General features: G+C 45.3%; 2 protein-coding genes across 7 annotated transcripts in view; both read left to right on the top strand.

The window, feature by feature from the left end:
- Positions 1-11581, top strand: part of ZDHHC8 (zDHHC palmitoyltransferase 8) — a 94664-nt gene extending 83083 nt beyond the window's left edge. For 3 of the 5 annotated variants that reach the window (XM_031592780.2, XM_031592779.2, XM_090152479.1), the window contains one exon: positions 1336-8771. In XM_031592780.2, coding sequence (XP_031448640.2) covers positions 1336-1507 — 172 coding nt within the window. In that variant the 3' untranslated portion in view covers positions 1508-8771. Of the gene's footprint in view, positions 1-1335; positions 8772-10913 lie in introns of those variants that run through there. The other 2 variants (XR_016472048.1, XR_016472047.1) reach the window with 2 other exon arrangements.
- A 2678-nt stretch (positions 11582-14259) lies between these two features.
- On the top strand, positions 14260-21979 carry PGAM5 (PGAM family member 5, mitochondrial serine/threonine protein phosphatase). Of its 2 annotated transcripts, none has more exons than XM_031592781.2 (6): positions 14260-16162; positions 16774-16952; positions 17342-17467; positions 17874-17962; positions 18251-18381; positions 20224-21979. In XM_031592781.2, exons 1-6 carry the CDS (start codon positions 15807-15809, stop codon positions 20372-20374), a joined length of 1032 nt encoding a protein of 343 aa, XP_031448641.2. In that variant the 5' UTR covers positions 14260-15806; the 3' UTR covers positions 20375-21979. The 2 variants fall into 2 exon arrangements, with proteins under 2 accessions (XP_031448641.2, XP_090008607.1); XM_090152481.1 differs by having other exon boundaries at positions 14262-16162; positions 18248-18381.
- The last annotated feature ends 1590 nt before the right edge of the window (positions 21980-23569 follow it).

Raw genomic sequence — 23569 nt, 5'->3', positions numbered from 1 at the left:
GGCATAGAGAGCTGTGTATTCAGCTGTGCTGCATGTCCTGTAGCACAGAAGGAGTGATGAAAGCAGAGGCCATCTCACTGTGTCCTTCCTTACTGTTAGAAGTGGTATCTGAGCAACATCTTCAGCTGCAGCTTCTGCATGCACTTACCTTTCTCTTCCTTCTGGAGACTTGACTTTGTAATGGAAAGTCTGAAAAGAGCCACATGACCTTGCTGAGGCTGCAGTGTGGGGCCTGGAGAGCTAATTGGAAATATTTAGGCTTTCTTTGCACTTGGCAGTTTCTTCACTATGCTGTCCTCTGGTTAATGTCCCAGGTTTCTTACTCCAGCATTAACATTTTGGGGAAAGTTACTGAAATGAGGGACAACCATTACTATAATTCTCCCAGAGTTTAATGGCAGCAAATTATTTCCCAGTGTTTTCAAGCGAGCTACAGTTTTTCTGGTTTGTCTACTGGTAGGAGAGCTAACATTTAGCAGGCGGACGGCCTCTCCTCACATGAGTTAGGTGAGTTTGTTTCAGTGGAAGAGGACCTGCCAGATTTCTCTTGCCTCCCTCCTCTCTGTTTGAGTCCTGGATGTGTCAGCTGTTGCTACAGGAAAGACACTAATATGAAAAGCTCTTTACCTTTTCTTAACCTTGGACTTCCACAACATACATGAGGTCTTTTATCCCATTGCTTGGTGAATCCTGGGGATTAGACACACTGTGTTTTGATTTAGACCTTTAAAAGGTCTTCTGAGAAAAGCCTGTTGTCGCTTCACCCTGGCTGTAGGTCATAAGAAAGGAAATTATTTAAAAGAGTTGATCAGGACTATGGTCTTTAATTACAGGCATCATAGTGTGCTTCCTGACTTGATTCAGTTTGTGTCTTCTATGATGAAGAAGTTCTACACTCCAGTTTTTGTATGTCTTTCAGAGATTAGCAAGATAGTTTTGTTTAACTTTGAATATTTATCTAGAAAGTGTTTTTTCAGAGCATTGTGTTTCTAATTGTAAGTAAGCACAGTTTGGGTTAAAGTCAACAGTGAAAAGATTTAAACTTTCCTGAAGATGCTTTGCAATTAGTTCAGTTCAACAAAGCATCTAAGCAAGTGATTAAATGAGCATTTTAACAAATATTACTGCAGTCTGATCCACTCATCTAATGGCCAAGTGAATTCTCTCATTTCAGTGGCTTTTCATCATGTGCACTGGCTTCAACCAACTTCCATGTTCAAATATTTTGCATCAGTGGGACTCAGTCTAACAGTGGTGGTTGTTCATCCTGAATGAAGCCATTCTGTTATCACATTTGCACACTAACATTATGTCTTGGTATTTCTTTTGGTGCAGGGATGACATACAGATGAAGACACCGCACAGTAAAATAAATGGACAGCCAAAAGGAATATCTAGGCTAGGCTCAACGTCAAGTTCCCAAGGAACACCCGTCAGCCCTGCTAGACACTCAAATGTTAAGAAGGTGTCTGGAGTTGGTGGAACAACCTATGAAATTTCAGTGTAAAATAAAATTAAATGAAAACAAAGAGCCATCCACTCAGCCAGCCATGAAGCTAGGAGCACTGTGAAGACTCAATTAACAACAAAGAAGGAGCAGCAGCAGCTGGCCACTCTCCTTTTCTTGTTTTGGATTTGTTCTGTTTTCATCTGTCTTTTGGCCAAATAAACAGCTGCAGCCTTATTCTTGACGGAATAGAACTGTACAGTCCATCAGATTCGTCTTAACTGACAGACGGGAACTGGCTGCCACCTACCACCACAACCACAGAGCGGATTTTTTATGCAAGAGAGTGCTGAAGCCATTGTGCGTCTGTCTGTCCAACATTGTGTACCAGTAATGCAGTGAAAAAATGGTCAGTCCGGGATCGTTCTGTTTTCCTGTGCCCCTTCCCAGTTATGCTGGCCAGCCACGTGTCCAGCAGGAGTCAGAGGTCCAGCTGCTGCTTTTCTGCTGGCGAGGAAAGCGTGCTCCCTGTGCTGGGCAGTCTGCAGGTGTGAGAGCTGCCCTGCGTCTCCCAGGCGTTGCAGGTCAGGTTCTCCTAGGCAGGAGTGGGGCAGTGCACCCTGCACCACGAACACTGTGTCATCTTCCAAAGGCTCCCTGCTCCTCTGTCCCAGCTGGGTGCAGGAGAAAGGGCAGCAGCCGCTTCTCCCCGTCTGCTGGTCGCCTTCCCACGTATGAAACAAACGTGCGTGCACCCTCGTGTCTGTCTGATGGGAAAGGACTGCACCACCAGTGAGGATCTTCCACTCTCACCTCTCATCCCTTTTTTTTAAAGGCTTCTGTGACTCAGAAATAAATCCATGTGGACACGAAAGGAAGTGTTCAGATGGGAACAAGTTCTAAACAGTCATCAGCTGCTTTCCCTGCACCCTCCCTCTTGCCTGTTGGATCCAGGCAGTAAGGTGCTTACTGCCGTGCCTGGTGCCCTGTGCAGTCCTGCAGCAGGGTTAGCATGAGCTGTTGAATTTACAGTGTGTGTAACTGAGCCAAGCGTAAGTCTATAGGATATAAATTTGGTGTCTGCCTGATGACTGGCACATTCCCTCTGGTCTTCAGTACTGTAAGACAAAGGATTTTTCTGTTTGGTTTTTGAATTTTCTTTCTGTTGGGGAACAACTTTTTAAAATAATATCAAAAGATTTAACATTCTGAGGTTTCCTTTCCTTGTCTACAGAAAACTACGTTTGCTTTGTTGGATTTAAAGACGACTTTGCTGTTTAAAAACAAACAGAAAACGCAAGAAAGTGTTACGTTATTTTTTGTCTCAGAAATCAGAACTCTGGTAACTCTAATTTTGGGGCAAATATTTATTTCCTTTCTTTTTTTTTTTCCATTCCTGATCTCCTTCTCACTTGCTATCAAAAGTACGGAGGTCTGGACGAATGCTAAGCAGCCAGAGTGTGTGTTCTATTAAAAATATCCTGAGTGACTGTTGCCAAAGTCAGTAAAAATCATTCTTTATCACTGAGCCAGTCAGCATATGAAACCTCGACTTTTCACCTCGTTCTCCTGGTAAATAGTTTTGACTAGAGAGCTAAATTCCTTGTTTTTCAGGATATTGGTTTCAAGGGGCTAAATCCTTTCCAGTCCTTGACCATAATGGAGAACTCTCCAGCTAATTGGTAGCCATTCAGGATGTGTCGATAACATTTTACTTGTGTTCATCTACGTCGAGATTAATTATTCCAGAAGGCAAATATTGACCTCAGTTTTGCCTGGTTAAAATGGATCTTTTGATGTGATAAATGTTGACATCTACTGCAATACAGAGTTACTACATGTTCCTTTTGTATCGCATGATTTTGGAGAGGAAGACTGAAGTAAGCATAATTATGTGTAAAGCTCTATATTGTCCGAAGGGAGAAATCGAGAAAGCAGAGCAGCTGAAATAGGCCGAAGTTATGAGAGAGTGAAGTAGGAATCAGTGTGCATTTTATGGCCTCGGTGATATTTTAAATGCCTGCTGTAAGGGCATTGCAGAGAAGCAGTCGTCCTGCTGTGCAGATTTGTTTGCTGCCATGTGGATATCGCCGTTAGTTGGAGGCGCCGCGGTGCCAGAAGAGTGCTGGCAGACTGGATCGGGTACAGAGGGAGCAATGTGTGCTAGAAGACTGGACAAGCTGGCTAATAGGAAGATTCAAGGGGCTGAAAGCATGTCACTGGCCAAGCAGTGATTTGGAAATTGAGTATGATAATTTTACAGATATGTTACTTAAAATAGGTAAAACCAAAGGCAAACCAGAGTTGTTCCCTGGTTTACATTCAGAGGGAGGAGACGACGATAGGGAAGGAGAAGGGGAGTAGTCTTCCAAGGCAGAATACTGGAAACTACAGACTGAAGACAGTCAGACCTTATTCAGATACGTGATGAGAGAAGGTTCTGCTCAAAGTGGAGCTGCAGGGCCAAGAAGCTACACCCTGCAGCCTCAGATTTCTGCTGTCTTTAACTGTTACTGATCTGCAGTTCTACCCTGATGTTAGCTCCTCTGCAAGGTGCAGGACTTCCTCAAGGGCTGGAATTCACTCTGGTGCACAGAATAACAGGACACTCACCTGTTAGTTAAATGCCATGTCTGCCACACGTCAGGGGATGGTGGCACAGAATTTGGGCTCACCATCTAGATGAGGGCACGTTATCATGTACCTATGAATATGTGCATGAAATGCAAGCAAAGCTGAGAATCTGCACCAGTGTTGTATTTGAGATTTGCATCCCAGCGACGCTCCACTCTTTCTTTCTTCTGCATTTGTAAAATGCAGGAGATCATTCTTTCTCCTGCATTTGTAAAAGAAAATGCTATTGAGGAACTTGAAGGGCCAGAGAGCCTCTGAAATTAACTGCATTAGGTCATGAGAGAAGAATCTCTCAGTAAGACTGAACACAGTGGTGTACGTATAAAGCACTAATATCCAGGGTTCTTTCTGAAGGAAAGGGCAAGGGAGGAAAGGATGACTGCACTTGACTGCACTGTCATTACAGGCTCAGATGTAAGGATTATGTATTTTGTGAGTTGTTTTGGCCACAGTTAAGACGCATTGGATATGGTAACAGGTTTACAATGGTACCAAAGTCTTTTTTTTTTTTTCTTTTGGGGTTTGCATATAATTCAGTGCTCATAGCCTGGAGTAAATCATTCAAGTTTTCTGGCAGAATAAGCTGAGCAGAACTGTTAACAGGAGACTGCATGCAGCAAATCCAGCCTCCTTTCCAGCCAAGGCACTGAACCTACAGCCGTTCTCTTACATGTAAGCACCTGTGTCCATAGCTCCTATTGCAGGGGATCTACTTACTGCATCTGATTTAGGAGCAGAATCCCCTCCCTTGTTAAAATATTGTTCTTCAAACAGTTCACAGGTTAGCAGCCAAGTTCTTCTATTGCCCAAATCCTCAGTTTTTACAGACACTACAGCCAAATTTTCAGGTGGTGTAAACTGGTGTGGCTCCACTGAAGCTAAGTAAGTGATGCTGATTTTCAGTAGGTGGGATCAGCTATGAAAATCCAGCACAAGTTAACACATATTATAAAGTAGCTTCTTGATTTTGTCATGTTTATTTCATGTTCAGAAGTCTTAAAGCTTTTCAATGTGTTTTTATTTTTAGCTGTGGATTGTATTACTTTAAAAAAAAAAAAAGCAATAGATTTTGTTTAGTTTATGCATCAATGTTCATTGCATATTGCATTTCATTAGCTGTTCATACACTCCCATTTAGCCTCCAGGTTTCCATTGTAGTGCAATCTGCCTTGAAAAGTTGGATCTCTGTATTGTTAATTGTATAATATATTGAGCATTATGAAATTAAATGTACCTTACTATGTGGGTGGGAGAGAGAGGAAATATTTTTACTTGAAGCCTTAATATTTTCTTTTTTTACTGCTTTGTTTGTTGACCTCATAGGAAAGTCTGAATAGCAAAGACTTTGGGCCAAATACTGCACTGATATGCAACCAGCATTTGGCCCCCATGTCAAAACTGGACGCAGACAAAACCTGAAGGTAACAGGGGAGAAAGCCTCAGGGCAGCATCTTTTCCTGGAGGTCATTAGAACAGTCTGAGCTGTGTCTGTAAGTAAGCACATTGAAGAAGTCCTCAAGTCTTGAATTGTAAAGAAAGGTGATAGCAGGAACTGCCCAAATATCTTACATTTGCATTTTCTTTTTTAAATTAAAACAGATGTAATTGCAGTTTGCTCAGAGCTGTAAGGGTTGCACAGAGCTGTGTTAGTAGCCGCGTGCAGCAAATGAACTGTGCTGAGTGGCTGTTCTGGAATTGCTAACGAGGCATAATGTCACATCAGCTTGGCCTGAGATGATCACCCTGTGGGCGTTACGTGGTGCTCCTCAGGAATGCCTACTCTACAAGCCTAATGTGGAAATGTGGTTTTGTTTGGGCTATATCTGTGGTCCAGACTAGATATATATATATAAGTATATATATATACAATTTTTATTTTTATGTGGGGAAGATGAGGTTAAGGTTGCTGTCCCTGACAGTCTGGAAAGCTAATGCTGAACCGTTTCTATGGTCTGTATTTCACCTGTTCTGCCACCTTGAATTGTTGGAATGTATCCGTGCAGGCTTTGTGGAGCTCTGTCTGTAACCTTTTTTGTGGCTCTCGTAATACATACATATATATTTTTAAACCTTTGAGTCACTTCAGTATTTTAAAGCGTCCAGTGTCCCTGGTGCGTTGTGCTGACATGGCCTCGGGTGCTCAGTCGGTCTGTGGGGTGCTGCCCCTTTTCATTTCTGCTTCTGCAAAACGTGGACTGAAACAGCTGAACTGGGCAGGCCAGTTCCAGTGCAGAACCCATGGGTGTCAAAATATTAAACCAAGTGATCGCAGGTGCTCATCTTCAAGGTGCTTTGAGTAGAAAATAAGAACCTTCTAAAAAGTGCCTCCTAGTTGTGACCAGTGGATCATGCTTTTGGGGCCGCAGCAGGTAGTGCAGGGACAGCGCGAGGTGAAGCTTTTCCTAGAGTCTGTTGTGAAAGTTGTGGGACTTAATAGGAATCCTGTGGTCCAGCACAATCGGGAATTGTTGCTACAGAGTAGTGTGGAAAAAAGTGTTCTATCCAGGATATCTGGATTTATACATCCCAAAGATGTATGACTTTTCATCTATCTATCTTCATCTGTTTCTGTTCTTTGGAAATACGTCCATTTGATGTGTAAGATTGGCTTATAATTCACACAATTGCCAAACTCCTAACAGCAGCTGCTTCAGGATTTCTGATGCTGTCATTTGCATATGTAGACTAATTATATTGAGCAGGAACCCATTCAAACTTGTTCATTATAAATAGCAATCGTATCTGTGTGCCGTAGAGGCAGAGGTTACCTTATTACATGTCCAAAAACTTAATCAACAGGCTCCATTGATGTTAACTAAGTCAAACAGATTTATGTAAGGTCATGAACTGTTTTAGTACATTTTATTTAAAGACATGTTGGCTTACAGAGGTCTTGGCTTTCCTCTCTCTAAGTAATGGATAAATTATCCACGTTTATATTCAATTCTCCATCACTGTTATTATTTTTTTTATTCTGCAGGATGAGTTTCAGTTCACATTTTGGAACATAATAAGGAGAGACAAAGGAAACTATTTATACAGGTGACTCTATCTTCTAAGAGAGAAGCGGTTATATAATAAATGGATTAGAGTTACTGTCAAAATAGGTTTTGTTCATCTTGTCACAATAACTTGAATTTTAAAGTAAGGCTTATTTCATAGCTGATATCTGTATAGCCCTGAAACATTTGCAAGGTTCCTCGGTTAGACATTTCAAATTATATGAAGAAATATGATCTACTTCTGCAGATTAAAGAGTCTCAGAGAAGTGATGGTACATTTTACAGTGCCTTATATATATGTGTATATATATATATGTATATATATATAATGCCTATGTGTATATAATGTATACATAACTGTACATATATTCAAGTAAAACTAGTTCTAGGTGTCCCTATCTGGTGTATTTTAAATGGAACTGATCTGTGTTGATAGAAAAAGAAATGGTTGTATCAGCAGCAAAATACAAAACCAAAAATACTTATTAAAACATTAGCAAATAAAACAGACTGAAAACAGTGTTTCTGCCAGTGGTTATGTTCCATGCTGTGGAAGACTGGTAGGTATGCCCACTAATTTAAGGCATGTTTGGAGAAGAGAAAGCACTGGTGGAAGTTGGAGAAGGCGGAGAACATCAGAGAGCTTTCCTTTCACCCCAGCACTGTGCCCCTGCTTTAATATCTGCACTCACTGTGTTACGAATTTGCCCTCTGTGTGATGAATTCTGCTTTTTCTCCCGAAGCCACGTATGAGTTTGGCTGTGGGACCTGAAGGCCCTGCTGGTCTGACCTGCTGCTGCTAAGCCCACATTCACTGCGTGCCACGTGGCTGCATCAGCAGCAAATGGTGACCCTGAGCGTCCCTGGAGCTGGGCTGTCCGTGGGAAGCTGTGAGAGCACGAGGGATCCCTGAGAGCCCCCAGTACAAGAGAGCTGAAGTGGGGGGTGGGCTGTCTTCCAGGGGCAGCCGAGAGCTCTGAACTGTCAGAAATTGCCTGAAATGAGTCGCCTTGGGAAACCCAGCTCTCACTGCAAGATCCTTCAGCCTCACTGACATTGATCCACCAGTTCTTTCCAATGGGCAAAATGGTTCCTTCCTGCCAAGTGTTTTTTTCTCCCAACAGGCATGCGGTCTTCTGATACAGGCTAGATACAGAACGGGAATTTTTGCAAAGCTTCAGACAGTGGATCTTACCTAGGGGGAGAGAGAAGTGTCTTCTGAGGCAAGAGATGCATCTCAAGATTGTAAGGAGGATTCTTTATGTCTTGCTTTTTTCATGCAAATTATTTAATGCTGTGCTGCCATGCTGTTTGCCCTTTAGACATGCTTTTTTTTTTTTTTTCTGTAGATTTTCATATAATAGTGTGACCATTTATTTGCAGGGAATGTAAAGGACTGACATGTCCTACCCTTACAGTATATTAGATCCTAAAATGCTGGCCTGAGGAGGACAGCATCTGAGTAGTGTGGGCAGTGCTGAGCTTTACCAGTATTTCCTAAACACAATCCAATTTTTTGTCCAACTCTATTTTTAAAGCAGCCTCTCTCCCTACTGACAGAACCTTGATGTCTTCATGTATGTGCTTTTGAGTGGCAGCCAGCAAGGAGGGATGTGGGTGTACTAGTGGAGCACCAAAGCAGTGCTTTCCTGCTTTCTGGCTTGTCCTTTCTCATCACGTGCAGGTAAGTGTCTCCTGGGCAGTGGTTTCTTCCTGCATCCCCTGCATGAATGGATCTGATCTGGAAGGATCCTGTGATGCCATTTCATTGAAATGTGTAAAACCAAGGAATTAAGTACTTCTAAGTAGGTGTTGGTTATGACTAGCTTTTCAGATGCACTGTGACAGCATGCAGACGAACTGCTGTGTTGTTGGCCACAATCTTTTAGGATTATAGCTCTGTGCTGCTGTCTTGCTGGCGCTTTCCCAGCACTGAGCTGCGATCTGCAGGATGAGCTGCAGCAGTTTGATGTTCACTTGGAAGCACAGTCTGCACTTAAGGTGCAGGAATGGGCACCGGGCAGTTTGGCACCATTTCCTGGCTCCACTGCAAGTTGCTGCTGACCTTGCACATCTGTCTGTGCCTCTTTGCTCCGTGTCAGATGGGGATGTGACTCCCCAGCCTCACAAATGTGTTGTGTTTGTGAGAGGCACGAATCGCATTGTTCTGCAGTCTGTGTGGCTGGAGCCAAGCAGATGCATCCCACAGGTATCCAGGAGCAATAGGGCAGATGGGGGGCATATTTAACCTCCAAGTATCATTTCAGGACACATTCTTGGGAAGAAGTTTTTGGGTGTTTGTGTGATTGGTGTTGCTGACAGTCATCTTAGTGCTGACTTTGAAGGGCAGTTTTAGTACAAATATGATAGAAATGTCTGCCTTGATCATTCCCGTGACCTCTTGCATATTTCCTTATAATCCAAACCCCCTTCATAACCCTGATACAGCACTATCCTCATTCTAAGGGATCATGTACTTGATTGCCTCAAGCAACTCAGCTTTTTCCTGCGTGCTTATTGAAATAGGTGTACATAATACAATAGTAATTAAAGTTGCTGAGTAGAAATACAGTAAAATAGCTGTAGGGCCATTGCAGTGTGCTTTGATAGCACAGAACACAGAGTGAGAGCTGGAAAAAGAGGTAATGGAAAAGAGAAAAGAAATACCTTCAGCTGACATGAAAGGGAATAGATAGTGTCAGTAGAGAGCAAAGGGCAGCTGGTTTTATTGCTGGCAAGAAAAGTTTCCTCCAGTTTCTATCAGCGTGAAGGATTGGCTGGGTCAGGCAGCACGCTGTTAAGTACATAGAAGGTCTCTTCTTCCTCTCCAGATGGATTCCCATCATTATATTTTGGAATGTCAGAAGGTTATAATGTAGGCAGGGCCTTGACCAGGGCAGGGCTGTGAGGCAGAGCAGTAACATAAATCTTCAGAGCCCTTTAAAGGATTAGTCTGGGGGCAGAAAACAAGCCAGCAGGAGAAAGTTCAAATGAAGATCTGTCCTCGCAGGATAGCCATTAGTTTTTGGCAATTCAGATTACTCTGCATTTGTCTCTGAGAGGGACTTATTGTATAAAATGCTTGTTTTGATTTTAAGCAGCAACCAGTCCTACGATGCCACATGTCTGTCACCTGTACCATAAAAATCCCAGAGCAATACACTGTACAAGGAATTCCCCAAGTGAAGGAATTCCAGCAAAGACAGTCAGAAACGTACTTAGTTTGAAACCAGATGGCTACTTCTGCTGACACTGGCTGTATTTGGCAAATACTGGATAGAATTTCCAAGTCACTGCACACACACATGGACATATTTACATTTTTGTGTGTGTGTGTGTGTGGATATACATAATAAAAAGCACAGCCTTTTAATTGTGTGTGCTGTGATTCATCAGCAGCAATAGCTTTTGGCAGGGACATAATTTCAAATCTCCTGCTGAGGGTGTCTGCCAGAACATTGTTGGACAGAGATAGGATGAGGAAAGTTATTTATAAATGGGGATAATTAGGTCCTGTGCTTATTAGTGCTGGGAAGGAGACAGAAAAACGAAAAAGTGTAGTACTACTTGTAATACAAGAAGATGTTCCCCATGATTCTCTCCTTGATTCAGTGAGAACCAAGCACCTCAGCTGAAATAGCATCAATATGTGCTGCTCCCAGGTGGCAGATCTGGGGCTGGGGAGGGGTTGTCATGTGTAGGACAGACGGATCTCAACTATACTTAGTCAGGCTTGAAATAGTACCACAGGATTCAGCTCCACTACTGCAGGTGCTGAGCTCTTGTAACCGATGTGACTCTCATTACTGGCTTTTGTGTTTTGTATTCAGGCAAAAATAAACCCTGAACAAATATGAAGTGGACTAACTCCTCTTCTTCAGCACTGCTGGCGCACTGTGAGGAGATGGCCCTGGCTCAATCTGGTGTTGTGCTCATCTCTGTCAGCAGAGGAAGGCCTGTGTCTGTGTCACAGCAGCCACATGGATGTACGTTACGTCCATTTGCCTTGAGAAATACTGTCATTAAGACAAGTGCATCATTCCTCTGGTATTCTCCCTGCAGGTATAAGCTTAATGAACACATAATAAGGTCATAGTTTGTCCTGCAAGTGCAGATTTTTTAAGCATTGGCACAATGCTGAGAAGGTGCGTTGTTCAGGGTGATCAGTGTGCTTAATGGTGGCTCTGAGCGAGTGCTTTGCTTTGCCTGGGCCTCCCTGCCTGACACGGGGCTGCTGCTGGGGGAAACGGCTCGCAGAAGCCCGGCTGCAGCAGCTACTGCTGCCATGCTACCAGCAGAGAACGGTGTGGATGTGGGTTTCTCCAGACCCGTAGTTAGAACCGCTTCACCTAAAAGTTATTTCATCTCTTTTTTTCCCTGCACGGCCTGTATGTGAACACACTGCTTCCAAAAGAAGAACAGCAGGGTATAGACGGCCCGTGTCAAGCTCATCCCTAGGATGATAGTTCTGAAGGAACACAAGGATACTGGGAACCAGCTCTGAACAGAGAGGTAGGAAAGAACATAGGGATACTAGAGTTTTGCCTTTGTAGTTTTTGTTAAGTTTTAATGGATTGTTAAAAGTAGAAATCCCCTAAATTGTGTAGTGCTGTACATCTCAGCACCTAAAATGGTTTGCAAGCAGAGTGCTCCCGTTATTGCTAACACTGACAGTTTGTTAGCAAAATCAAGGTTTACTGATAGCTAAGACAAAAGGGTTGGGAGGGAGCTGTTCTTGAGGCAATAGTATCAAATCTCTTTTTGTTTCCTGGATAGTGATTGCAGTAAAATGCTCTGCTTATGTTTCCATTCCTTAGACCATCTGTTTCCAATGAGACCCTTCTGGCGTGATGCATCATTATTTATTAGAGCATTACATTAGATAACACAGCATTAGTATTTTTGTAATAAACCCTCCATTTTATGAGTATGACTTCAGGGGCAGAATTGGATGCCTTTCCTTAGTGAAAGAGGTAAAGACAGTATTAGTATAATTAGTTTACCAGTTCAGAAATGTTCTTTTTAGTCTTTCACAAAGAACATTTTTGGTGCATCTTTTGATTTGTAACTGTGCATGCTCGTGTTTGGTAAACACAAACGTTCTAGTTTTAAAGGGCCCTGCTGCTTACTGAGGGAGAAAGGAGAGAGACAGCCTTGGTCAGCTGCTCACAGCTGTATTTGAGATACTTCTCTTTACCAGTGATACCCAGCACTGCTAAAAATTCCCTTTCCATCTGCTTCGGCCCAGGAGATGGTGACTGCGAGCTCCAGGTTAAGAAGTGGGTTAGTCTTTCATGATTGACTTTCTCTGCCCTAGATAAGGTGAAGCCTCGTTTTAAGTGTGTTTATGGAGAGGGTGTCTGTGGAGGAGGACAAGTCTTTCATCCCCAGTGAGCTCCTCTCTCGTTTTTGTTTGGCCAAAAGAAAGCTGAAGGATCCTTGAGTGCATGACTCAATTGTGAGATTAAAGTCAAGATCTGAATCAGATCTGGCATGGATTTGTGTAGACTTCCTTTCATGCCAGAATCTCCCTAGATTTTATGTTGTATTTAACCAACACAGATCTTGTGTGGTTGTGTTAAACTTTCAATGGAGCAGTCAGATACGATCAGAAAGCCAATAGCACAGCTTCCAAATCTTTTTCTTCTTTTTTTTAACTTGTCAAGTCATACAAACCAATGATGCTTAAAAGCAGTATTTCTTGCTCTCTGAAACGTGTATTAAATGAGCTCAAGTAGACATCATTTTATAACCCAATAGTTTAAACTAGCATATCATTTAAATTTTGCTGGGCCTGAAGCAAGCCAGGATGACATCAGTATTTCCTTCACGAAGGCCAGCAGTGAGCCCACAGTGTGTCTGAATGCATTTGGATCCAATGACCTCATGTTTCCTTTTCTCTCTCCCCTCTTTTGCTAATAAATTTACAGCTGCATTTTGTATCATGCGAGATGATACATTGTGAGCAAACATATCGGGGTTGTGGAAAAGGCTTTTTTTCATTTCTTTCATGTCAGATGTCCTTTTACTACTCTAATGGTTTTGTTCTTTGAAAAAGTGCCTGAAAGTTCCTAAGTTTTTCTTGCCAGCTGTAGGCTAGAGACCTACATAGCTAATGGTAAACATCTAAACACTTCTCATCTCTGCAGTGATCTGGGTCCCGTGCAGGAAACAGGAGATCTTTGTACTCCGTGTGCAGTGAAGCTCTCACCGAGAGCTGCTGTTGCTCCTGCTGTCGCCATCAGGTTTTGCTGCCTGCCAGGAGAAAGCAACACTGTTTGTCAGGCAGCATCTGTGCCGTCTTTTCTGACGAATCTGTGACTTCTGGAGGTTGTTGTCCCCAGAGGGCAGCTGGCCCTCAGCTCGCATAGCTCTGCATCTCACCCAGGTGGGATGGCCGCACTGCAGCTATCAGTAGCACCAGCTATCAGTAGCACCAGCGTGCTGCTGCTGGACTAACAGGATAATTCCATTAGTGGGTACCATCAGGAGTTGTTATCCTCTTAGGGGGATTTTCTGCTCGCAGATGAAACACAACACAATGAAATGGGATTAGAATTGTAGTCATATGAGTATTAAAACAAACACAAACCGAGAGCATGGAGTGAAATGGCTCCTAATGCAGTGCAGGGCGGTGTGTCTGAGCTGTGGGTACCGCTGCAACCAGTTGGTTTTTTTCAGCCTGGTTGACTTCAAGCTCTACAGAATGGTAAACTTAAATTAAAAATAATATTTTTGGATTTACTGAGCAAAATAATACTCTCAAAGGTGATCTCAAAAGACTTTCGCACATGAAGTATGACAGTCCCTAAAGCAACCAAAACTAAACTGCACTGTGAGCATCTGCAGAGGAGATTTCTGATGGTGAAGTGTTATCACAGAAGAGTGACATCCAAGATGCAGCACTGAGGCAAGCAATCATATTACCCATTTTCTTTTCTAGCACAGTGAGATTTACCAGGTGTTCAGCAATGCGGTGGGGTTTTTTTTGGCTGAGAAAACAGTTCTGATTGCTGCTTATGATGGTCATGGAGCAGTCTGTGAGTTCCCTGCTGGTGGCTGAGCACTGTGAGCCAGTGACAGGCAGAATTCCCTCTGTGGGAATGGGGATTTGGGCCTCATCTTGGACATTTTGTGCAATCAGTGCTTCTGTAACAACACCAAGATTGCACCAAGATTTGGTTTTAGATTTCAGTTCACACAAGTGGGAGATTTTTATTTATTTATTTATGTATTTTTTGAGCAATTGCAGTGTTTGTCCCATCCAGCTTCAGCCCAGCCCCAGGCAGGGGATGGGACCACCTGCATAGGCAGCCCTGTCAGCTGCTGGGAAAAGAGGAGTGCTCTCTATGGAGATTAGGTTGTGAGTTCTGTAAGTAAGCTTTTGTTCTTCTCAGCTCTTGATGAGAAAGAAGATATACAGTGTAGGTATAGCATCTCTATGATAAGGGCTAATACTTCCAAGTTAAAGAAAATAACAAAATAGAAATGTTAAAGCTACGTGAGAGGAAACATTAAGCTCAGTACCTTAGCTATAGAGACAGAGGTATGCAAGAAGGACGAAAAAAAAAGCATCAAGTCTGTAGCAAACGTTCCTCAGTCCTTCTGTCCGAGCTGTGTGGCCGCAGCGGGTCTGCGGGGTGCGCGCTGCTGTGCTGTGCTGAGCGTGAAACAGAGACACGGAGCGGCGGCTGAGGGAAGGACGCGGAGCTGAGAGCTGGGAAAGGCCCAAGTTCAGCACGAGGGCCGCTCCCGCTCCGCCGCGGTGTCCTGCAGCGCTCCGTGCGGGGAGCAGCGCTTCGTGCTCCGCTCTGCGCTCACGGCGTGCAGCACGGCTGCTGCCAGCCCTGCGCTGCCGCACCGGCGCTGTGCTGTGCGGGTCGGGGAGCTGCAGCGTGGAGAGGTGGATGGGAATTGGACGCATTGTTAAAGACGAAAAATCTGAAACGTGGCAAACACTGCACTTGCAAAACTCTGATTGTAATAGGTGGAAATGAGCGATGAATTTGGATGCCGGCTCAAAAGGAAAAGCACCCCGTTCTGCTTATCTTTCCGCAAGGATTCAGTCGTTTTTAACTTGCGGACAGGTGCATACAAAGCTCTAAATGATTGCTGGTGAGACCACGTGAGGTTCAGCACTGTGTGCACAGGGAGCTGCAGCTCCGCCGTGCGGGCAGGGGAGGAACATTGGAGCTCTGGGCTGCAGGGCTGCCGGACAGGGAGAGAACTGCGTGTGGCTCCTGGGGTTCTGCGGCCGTTACTGCGATGCTGGACGTGACTGTGCAGGGATGGCGTTGGGCCTATCTGGAAAGCCGCTGTTCTGCTGCTTTGTCAGAGGTATTTCGGGTGGGGCCTAAAGGTGAGACGCTGACCAAATCACACGTGATGAACGTACCGATCGGGCACCAGAAATGACAATTTGTTTCTCTTCTTGATCCGGAAAGGAGAAGGAAGCCTGCACAAAGGAAGCGGTGACTGAAGCAAGGCACGTTGTGCAGAGATGTGCGGCGTTGTGGGACCCAAACGCAGTTATTTAGAGGCACGCCGTGCCCAACCGTTAACGAACGTCTTTTCCTTCGATACCCAGGCCGTCTCCTCGGAGCCGTGCGGACGCAGCTGCTCTGCTGCGGACATCGCCTGCACGGGGCAGCTCCGACCGGCTCTGCGCAGCGCTGGCGGTGCTGCCTGGCGGCTGCGGTGGTCGCGCCGCGCCGTGCCGGTGAATGTTGCCCCACTCGGCGCTCCGTCCGGGGCGGGGCGGCGCGGCGCGGGGCGGGCGGTGCGTGGGAGCGAGGCACGCGGCCGCCGCCCGCGCCATGTCGTTCCGCCGCGCCCTGGCGTTGGCCGCCTGCGGGCTGGCCGGCGGCTCCGCGCTCTTCTCCGCCGTGGCCGTGAGCAAGCAGCCGGCCCGCGGGGACGCCGAGCCTCGGCCGGGGGGCTCCGCCGCCGCTCCCCCCGCTCCCGCCGCGCCGCAGGGCTTGCTGCTGCTGCCGCCCGCCGCCTCCTGCCCGCCGGGCCCGGGTTGGATCGAGCGGCCCGCGGGCGGCGGCGGCGGCTTCTGGGACAGCAACTGGGACCGGTGCGTGCGGCGGCGCGAGGGGCGGCGCGGGGCCGGGCGGAGGGAGCGGAAGGAGCGGAGGGAGCGGCGGCCGCCCCGGGCGGGGACGGCGGCGGTCGCGGCGCCCTTCGGCCGGAGCTCCTCTTCGGGGCCGCGCGGCCGGACGCCGCCTGTTGCGTGGGGGCGGAGCGGGGCCGGGAGCCCCGAGGGCCGGGAGCTCCGCGCCGCCGGAACCCCGCCGACATCTTGGAGGCGCCGCGGAGCCGCGACCCGCCGGGCGCTGAGCACCGCGCAGCTGCGGCCCTGCGGCGCTGTGCTGCGGTGGGCGGGCGGTTCTGGGGGCTGTGCTGGGCCGGGGGGCTGCGAATTCATTTAGCGGCGGCTGTTGCCGGATTTATTGGGTTTATCTCTCAGTTATAAGCCGTAATCTGCGGGATTCGCGTGGCTTTTATTAACGCGGGATTTTATCGGTAGCTCCAGCGCAGTGGTTTCAGTCCGTTTTGCAACAGAATTGCTTAAATAGCCCATTTCAGTGCTTCGCGTGCCTATAAGTGCGGCAGGCTCATTCGATTTTGGAACTCCTGTCTCTGTGTTTCCTGCCCACCAATGCTGTTCCACACACACCCGTCCAGGCGCGAACCGCTGGCTCTCATCAACCTCAAAAAGAAGAACGAGGAGACGGGGGAGGAGGAGCTGAGCTCCCGCCTGGAGCACTGCAGGGCGAGGGCCACCCGCCACATCTTCCTCATCCGCCACTCGCAGTACAACCTGGACGGCCGCGCCGATAAGGACAGGACGCTGACCCCGCTGGGTACGTAGGCACAACCTGACGCTGTGCTCCTCACCTCGGGCACAGTGGTGGATGGATGAGAGCTGCTGCTCTCCTTTGGGTTTTGCTGCCAAAGCTTCATCCGTGTCACGGCTCCCTTGCAGATGTTACAAACGTGGTTTTTCCATTTTTGATCTTCCAAATCCAAACGTTTAAACTTGCTTTAGGGCATTCAGAAAACACTGGCTTGTGAGAAGCACAAAGGAGGTTTCCAGTTACTGTCAGGTTTTTGAGCGGGTTTTCCTGCTGGCCAATACAGTTTCCCTTGGCTGTGGCTTTTGTCTTAAACTGAGCTCCATAGCGACCTTTGAGGTAGAGTTCCCATTAATCAAGAGGTTGTGTTTGTTAATTTGCTGATTTATTTTCTGAAGGTCGAGAGCAGGCTGAGCTGACGGGACACAGACTGGCAAGCTTGGGATTAAAGTTTAATCAGATCATCCACTCCTCCATGACCAGAGCAACTGAAACAACTGAAATTATAAGCAAACACCTCCCAGGTAAGTGACTTCTGTTAATTTCTCAGTATCTTCTGATCCTTCAGACTGCTTCCAGGGGGATTCTGAGCTAGTCCTTGACTTACAGTGTAGTTGAGCTGCTAGCAGTCAACTTCTAGACCTGTGTGAATGTCTGTAAAGAAACTGACAGCCCTCCTTCTGCTTGTTTCCAGTTCCTCTTTAAAACATCAAGGGGGAGCTGCCCCTCAGTGAGATGCTGCTACCTGTGTGTGCTGCTGTGTGGGCAGCTCTGCTGGTTGCTCTTCCTTTATGCATTTTGTGAAGCAAAGATTGCTACAGGTCATCAGGAAAAAAAATAAGAAAAATGTGTTGGCTGCAGAGGTGTGGGGCCTGCTTGCATGAACATGTGACGTAACAATTCCTTTCTGAAAGGTATTTAATATTTTAGGTGTCAAAAAAATTAGTACTGATCTGCTGAGAGAGGGAGCACCCATAGAACCGGACCCTCCCGTCTCCCACTGGAAACCAGAAGCTGTGGTAACCTTTACACTTTGTTTCTTGTATTTTCATTTTTATATTTTTGAGTATACTTCATATGGGCAGTGGTAATAACTTGTGGTGAGCTGATGCTTTTCATCATAGACATTAGATAAGTATGTGCTTCTTCCTCCTCGGTAAGGGTACAGAACCCCTAAAATAATTAAAAATCTCTGTGTATTAATTGAACCTCAAAAGTATGCGTGTGTGTAAAGAAGAAATCTTTAGAAGATGTAGCCAAACGCTGCTCTGAGCTGTGTTTAAATCTGAACTCTGTGCCATTAGCAGTATTATGAAGATGGAGCTCGAATTGAGGCTGCATTTCGAAACTTCATTCATCGAGCTGATGTAAAGCAGGAGGAGGACAGCTATGAGATCTTTGTCTGTCATGCCAATGTGATCCGCTATATTGTCTGCAGGTATGTGTCAGACTGCATGCTCACCTGTGTTCTTTATCAGGTGGCATTCTGCTCAGTTAGCGTTGGTGTATTTATTGTGCTGGCTGAGCTGGGAGGTCTTTGTGCGCTGTTAGAGATGGCTGAAGGTGGGCGCTCACAGTAGGAGCAGCTGGTCCTGCAGCTTCATCACATGGTGAATTTGGAGATACAGGATTTGAAAATGAGAACACTTTCAAGTGAAAATGGCGAAATTGGTGACACTTGGTGTCCTTTTGTATGTCTGAACAGAGCACCATGTGCCTCTGCTTCATAAAAACCTGAAGACCATACCTGGAAAGGACAACAGATAGAGCATCCACCTAGGTGCCTCTTTTGGGGGAGATGTGAATTTGATCTTACTTAATGAAAGACTGATTGAGTTTTGGCAATTCCTTACCACTTGTTTTTGCAGTATGTACAGATGGTATTGGTGTGTCTTTGCAATAACATCGAGTGTAGGATTGGATGGGAGAGGGCATCTTTCTGCTAACGTCAGTGTGGCCTGTGAAGGAGAAAAAAGTTCTGCATCTTTGCCTGTCTCCGTATCCAGTCACCCAAATCTGTTTGATTCCTCTTTCTCAACAAAATGCAGTCTGTAAGATAATGTGTCTGAGCGGGACAGATGTGATTAAACTTTAATCTGATCAATAACTACAACAATTTCAGTTAATTTTTTTTTTAGCTGAGCTAGTTATGTGCCAGCCTGCCTGTTCTGCAGACTGCATAGAGCTCTTTGAAATTGCTATACTTAAAGTTATTGATCAGGTACACAGAGTATTCTTTTCTGTGCCAAAAGGGGTTGTCTTTCTGCTACCTAGGCTTCTTTGCTTGCTTTTTCTCATTGCTTTCTTCCATCTTCTTTTCACCATACCCTCTGTATCTGCCATTTCAGGCTATCTCATAGCAATTGAATGCAATCCACAGTGTTCCTTTTGAGTCCAGCTTGACTGTAGCTATTATCTGTTCTTTCAGCCTTTCTAAAAGACCGCTGTAGACTCAAGACCAGGTTATTCCTTGGCACCAGATAGAAATGTTTGAGTCAATTTCATATTTTCTTGAGCTGTTTACTGCAATTGGTTAAACTCCTCCTGAGGCTGTTCAGTTAGGAATTTTAGAATAGCTGGGGAGTGGGCAGATCTGTGAGACTGCATTTCTACAGGAAGCACAGCGTACTCATTCTTTTCACATCTGGGGAACAATGTAACTGATGGGAAGTAGTTGTAGCCCGTGGCTTCCATCACACATGCTGGTAACTAGAATGAATTAGACATCCTGCCTCTTCTCTGGTGGATTAACTTACTCTGATTTAGTCTCAGCAGCAGAAGTAGTGCTGCTTATGCCTTTGGTCTGCTGGAGAAGAGACTCTACCTCTATACCTGCCCTGAACAGCATTGCTTAGTGGTACTGTGTTGGCTCAGTGACCAGCTGAACCTTTGGCATGCGCCATCCTATTTGTTCTTGGGTTGCTCAGAGCACTCCCAGCATCCAGCCTACATTACACCTTCTACCTTCTGTCAATTTGAATTAATCCTGTCTACATTAATCGCATCCATCTGCTAGAATCTGCTTATGAAAGTACATTCTTGGCACTGATCCAGTTAGACCAAAGCTGCACTTCTGTATGAATTAATTGCAGGCAAAAAAAAAAAATTCCCAAACATGGCTCTGTAGGAGCATTTACATGCAAGCTGGAGAGCCACCAGCAGCTTTTTTTTTTCCTATTTTGAACAGAAAGTGATGCTGTCAACACGTGTTAGTACAATGATATTAGCAATATTTTGATATATAATATTTGTCTTTCTGTCTTGTTTCTTTTCATAACAGAGCACTGCAGTTTCCCCCTGAAGGCTGGCTGCGGATGTCTCTTAACAATGGCAGCATCACTCATTTGGTGATACGGCCAAATGGGAGAGTGGCCCTCCGAACGCTGGGTGACACAGGTTTCATGCCTCCAGATAAAATCACACGCACCTGAGGAGTGAAGCTGCTGGCTGCCTCTGGACCCTTTGCACTCATACACTCAGCTACAGTACCACTAGATTTTTATCTGTCATTGTGATGCTGTCTTAAAAATGTCCTTCAGCCCCTTTGCCTCCTTCATGCGCACTCATATCTGCCTTCCAGTCCAGAAAAGAACTTTAAGCCTGAAGCTGTCCTGTCCTCAGGTATTCCCCAGAGCTCAAAGCTGAGCTGTGGAATACAAAAAGAGTGAATGTCTGTGTGCTCAGCAGCTGCAAGAGCACCGACTTTTTATTCCCCTGTGAATTCCTATTACCAAAGCTTGCTCCTGTGGATATTTTTCTTGTACAGGAAAATAATTGCTATGGGAACTGTACGAACAGCCTTGTATCGCACACTGCAGCTGAAGGTGTGCCAGCTTCTTTCAGCTGTTGCAGAGGAAGTGGCAAACTGAAGGTATTCTGCTGTTAAAAGGAGAAGGGGTTAAGGCTTGTTTTCATAAGCTGAGGAGGGTGTACGTTTTTGTTGTGTCACTGTTCCACTCTGCCCTGAGAAGCTCATGTAAACTGTGCCTGGAGGTTGTAGGCATAAGGAGGGTAAGAAAACATTTGCCTCAGAGCTGTGGTGCTAGAATTAACTTCTGCTTATACTGAGTGTTCCTCCATCCTCAGGAAGTACCTTAAACTATTCTGAACGTTATTTTTTTTCAGTCTCATAAAGCCTTCAATTAAAACTTGATCTGTAGAAAGATGTAGGGATGGGATTTGTAGCAGTAAGACAAAAGCAATGTAAAGCAGTTTTATCTGCGCGTTCTTCTCATTACTCTTATATTTACAGGGAGTGAATTTTTTTCCTTCTGCTTTCTCCCATGGATTTCTATTTGTGGATTCCTTGCTTTTGGTGTAGAGAAATAGCAGTGCTGATTTCAGGGCAGTAGTACTTCAGGTCACAGGTTCTTCAGGATTGGGGCAAACTGCTGCTTAAAACTGCAGTTGCCCAAATGGTGACAGGGCATCTCTGGGCTGGCTTCTCTAGGCCAGAGCTTCGTGTAACCACCAGGCAAATGCTTTATGTTGAGGTAAGGTGCTTCTTTCAGTGGCTTTTCACGGCTGGACTTGTGTAGGAAGAACACAGGTGGCTGAGAAGTAGGTAGCATTGAGAGGAGGGCTCAGAAGCATTTCATCTTAATGGTGTTTGATTAGCTCACAATGCCTGTAATACTGAAAAGTTCTGTATGCATGGTCTGCTGTGGTGATTGATTGTGCACACACTGCAGTACGGTGGACATAAATAAGGTGTTTTATTGTCTATAGATTTTTCTTATCTCCAAAAATCTTAGGGAAACCCCAGGCTGGCTCCTGTCAGAGCTGTGTGAAGCACGATTGTGGCACACCACCCAGCAACACATGGCTTAATGCCTTGTTTCTTACAGGACTGCTACATCAGAATGACTTCAAGGGAACTGGGGCTAATGGGGAATAAAATATGGTCATTGTAGTGCAGCTTGTGGGGCAGCAGGAAACCATTGTGGTGTCTGTCTCATTGATGCAATGAGAATAATTTATCAGGTTTTTTTGTCTATTAACTTTTTAAAAGTTTTGAATAAAATAACTGGTCTGTCTTTCTTTCTTGTCCCTTCAGTTCAATAGCAAAATGTTGTGTCAGTTACCACTGCCTGGAACAGGAACACCAAACCTGTAAGATGAAAGTTCCATGCACTGTGCAAATATTGCAGAGGTGCTAGAAAGTCTTCTCAAGGTCAGTGCCAAGTAAGTGCACTTCTCTGTTCGCTCCAGCACTGGTGGGACAGGTGTCTTCCCCCCCCCCTCCCCCCCCAGCCCTTTGTGGTGTCTGGCCACACTGCACATCCAAAACGTGTTTGCACACATACAGAAATCAGCACTGTAACAGAAATGCTGAGTCACGGCCTGAAGCAGTGATGGAGCACCTGGGGGAAAGGCAGGGCCAACCCAGGGAAGCTCAGGTTCAGTGATTGGAAGGGGTGGAGCCAGGATCCTCCCCTTCCCAACCTCATTTAAGGGGTGGCAGTGGAGGTGAGGGTATCTTGTTGGAGATCCCTGTATGCCTGACGTCTTCTGAAGGTAAGCAAATTTTCATTTGTGTGTCCATGGCTGCTGTACTGGGGCTTGTTCTCATTTGCTGTAGCCTAGGATTGTGCCACTCTGCTATTATTGCTGTATTTTCCATCACACTGTAGCCCTACAACCACTTTTTTTTAGTGGCATGTAAGTTGAGGTGTGGGATGAGCATTAAATCTCAGTGTGTAATTTTTAATGTATTCAGATTTCCTCCTCCTCAAACATTCTGGTCCTACCTACACAGTGGCACAGTCAGACTGCCCTGTGCACACACACACAGGCCGTGTTAATGAGTCCTGTACAGCTGTAACCAGCCTGCACCCAGCCCTGATCCCAGCTGCTTATCGCCTGCTACCATGAAGCAAACGCAGCCTGACACTTTGAGCACTCGTTTATTTTTGAATAGAAAGCAAGGTAACTGTATTTGTAACATGACACTTGGCTAATTCAAACAAACAAACAAAAAACCCTGATCTTTTGCACCTTTAGAAGTGAACTGAAGCAACCCCAATCTGATTCAGTGTCTCCACAAATTCAATTCTTCACAACTGTGAGTGATCAGTCGCTACATAAACTGCTACTTTTAAAAAATAGCTGAATTAAATATATTGTTTGTTAGAAAAACTACCTCTTAAAATGCAGTACAACTGGAGTAATGCAAATCGTGTAACAATTAAAAAAATATTCTCTGGGCTGAACCAAACAAAATTACAAAGTGGAAGGCAGGGGGTTGGTGGGAAGTGCTGCGGGGCTGGGTAGTGCCTCTGCCTGGTTTGGTGTGTACACACAAACATAGCAGTGATATACATTGAAATATTAAAAAAAAATCTTAAAAAATGTAAGAAGGACAGAAAGGAAAAAATACTACTGTGTGTGTTAGTATCAGGCTGCTGGCTCTGACAATCTTCACAAAAGCACAATGTTGCCTTGTGAGAAATGAAGAAGGGCCAGGTCTCTGCACAGCTTAGGACAGGAATTGGCCTTTATGCTCTTAGCATGTTGTCAGGTGATTATTTTCATTTAGCATTTGAATAATTTCTGCACAATTATTGACATCATTTATGTTGAATTCATTATTAAAAATAACCAGACCCCTCCCTAACCTGTTAAAA

The sequence above is a fragment of the Phasianus colchicus genome, chromosome 18, assembly GCF_987193195.1.
Source record: "Phasianus colchicus chromosome 18, bPhaCol1.hap1.1, whole genome shotgun sequence".
NCBI lineage: Eukaryota > Metazoa > Chordata > Aves > Galliformes > Phasianidae > Phasianus > Phasianus colchicus.
The sequence above is the reverse complement of the archived record's forward strand: the minus strand, read 5'-3'. Positions and strand labels throughout refer to the sequence as shown.

Coding starts and splice junctions, on each gene's coding strand:
- PGAM5 (XM_090152481.1), top strand. CDS start 15,807: ATGTTGCCCCACTCGGCGCTCCGTCCGGGGCGGGGCGGCGCGGCGCGG. Junction 16,163..16,773: donor TGGGACAGCAACTGGGACCG/GTGCGTGCGGCG, acceptor ACACCCGTCCAG/GCGCGAACCGCTGGCTCTCA. Junction 16,953..17,341: donor CAGGACGCTGACCCCGCTGG/GTACGTAGGCAC, acceptor TATTTTCTGAAG/GTCGAGAGCAGGCTGAGCTG.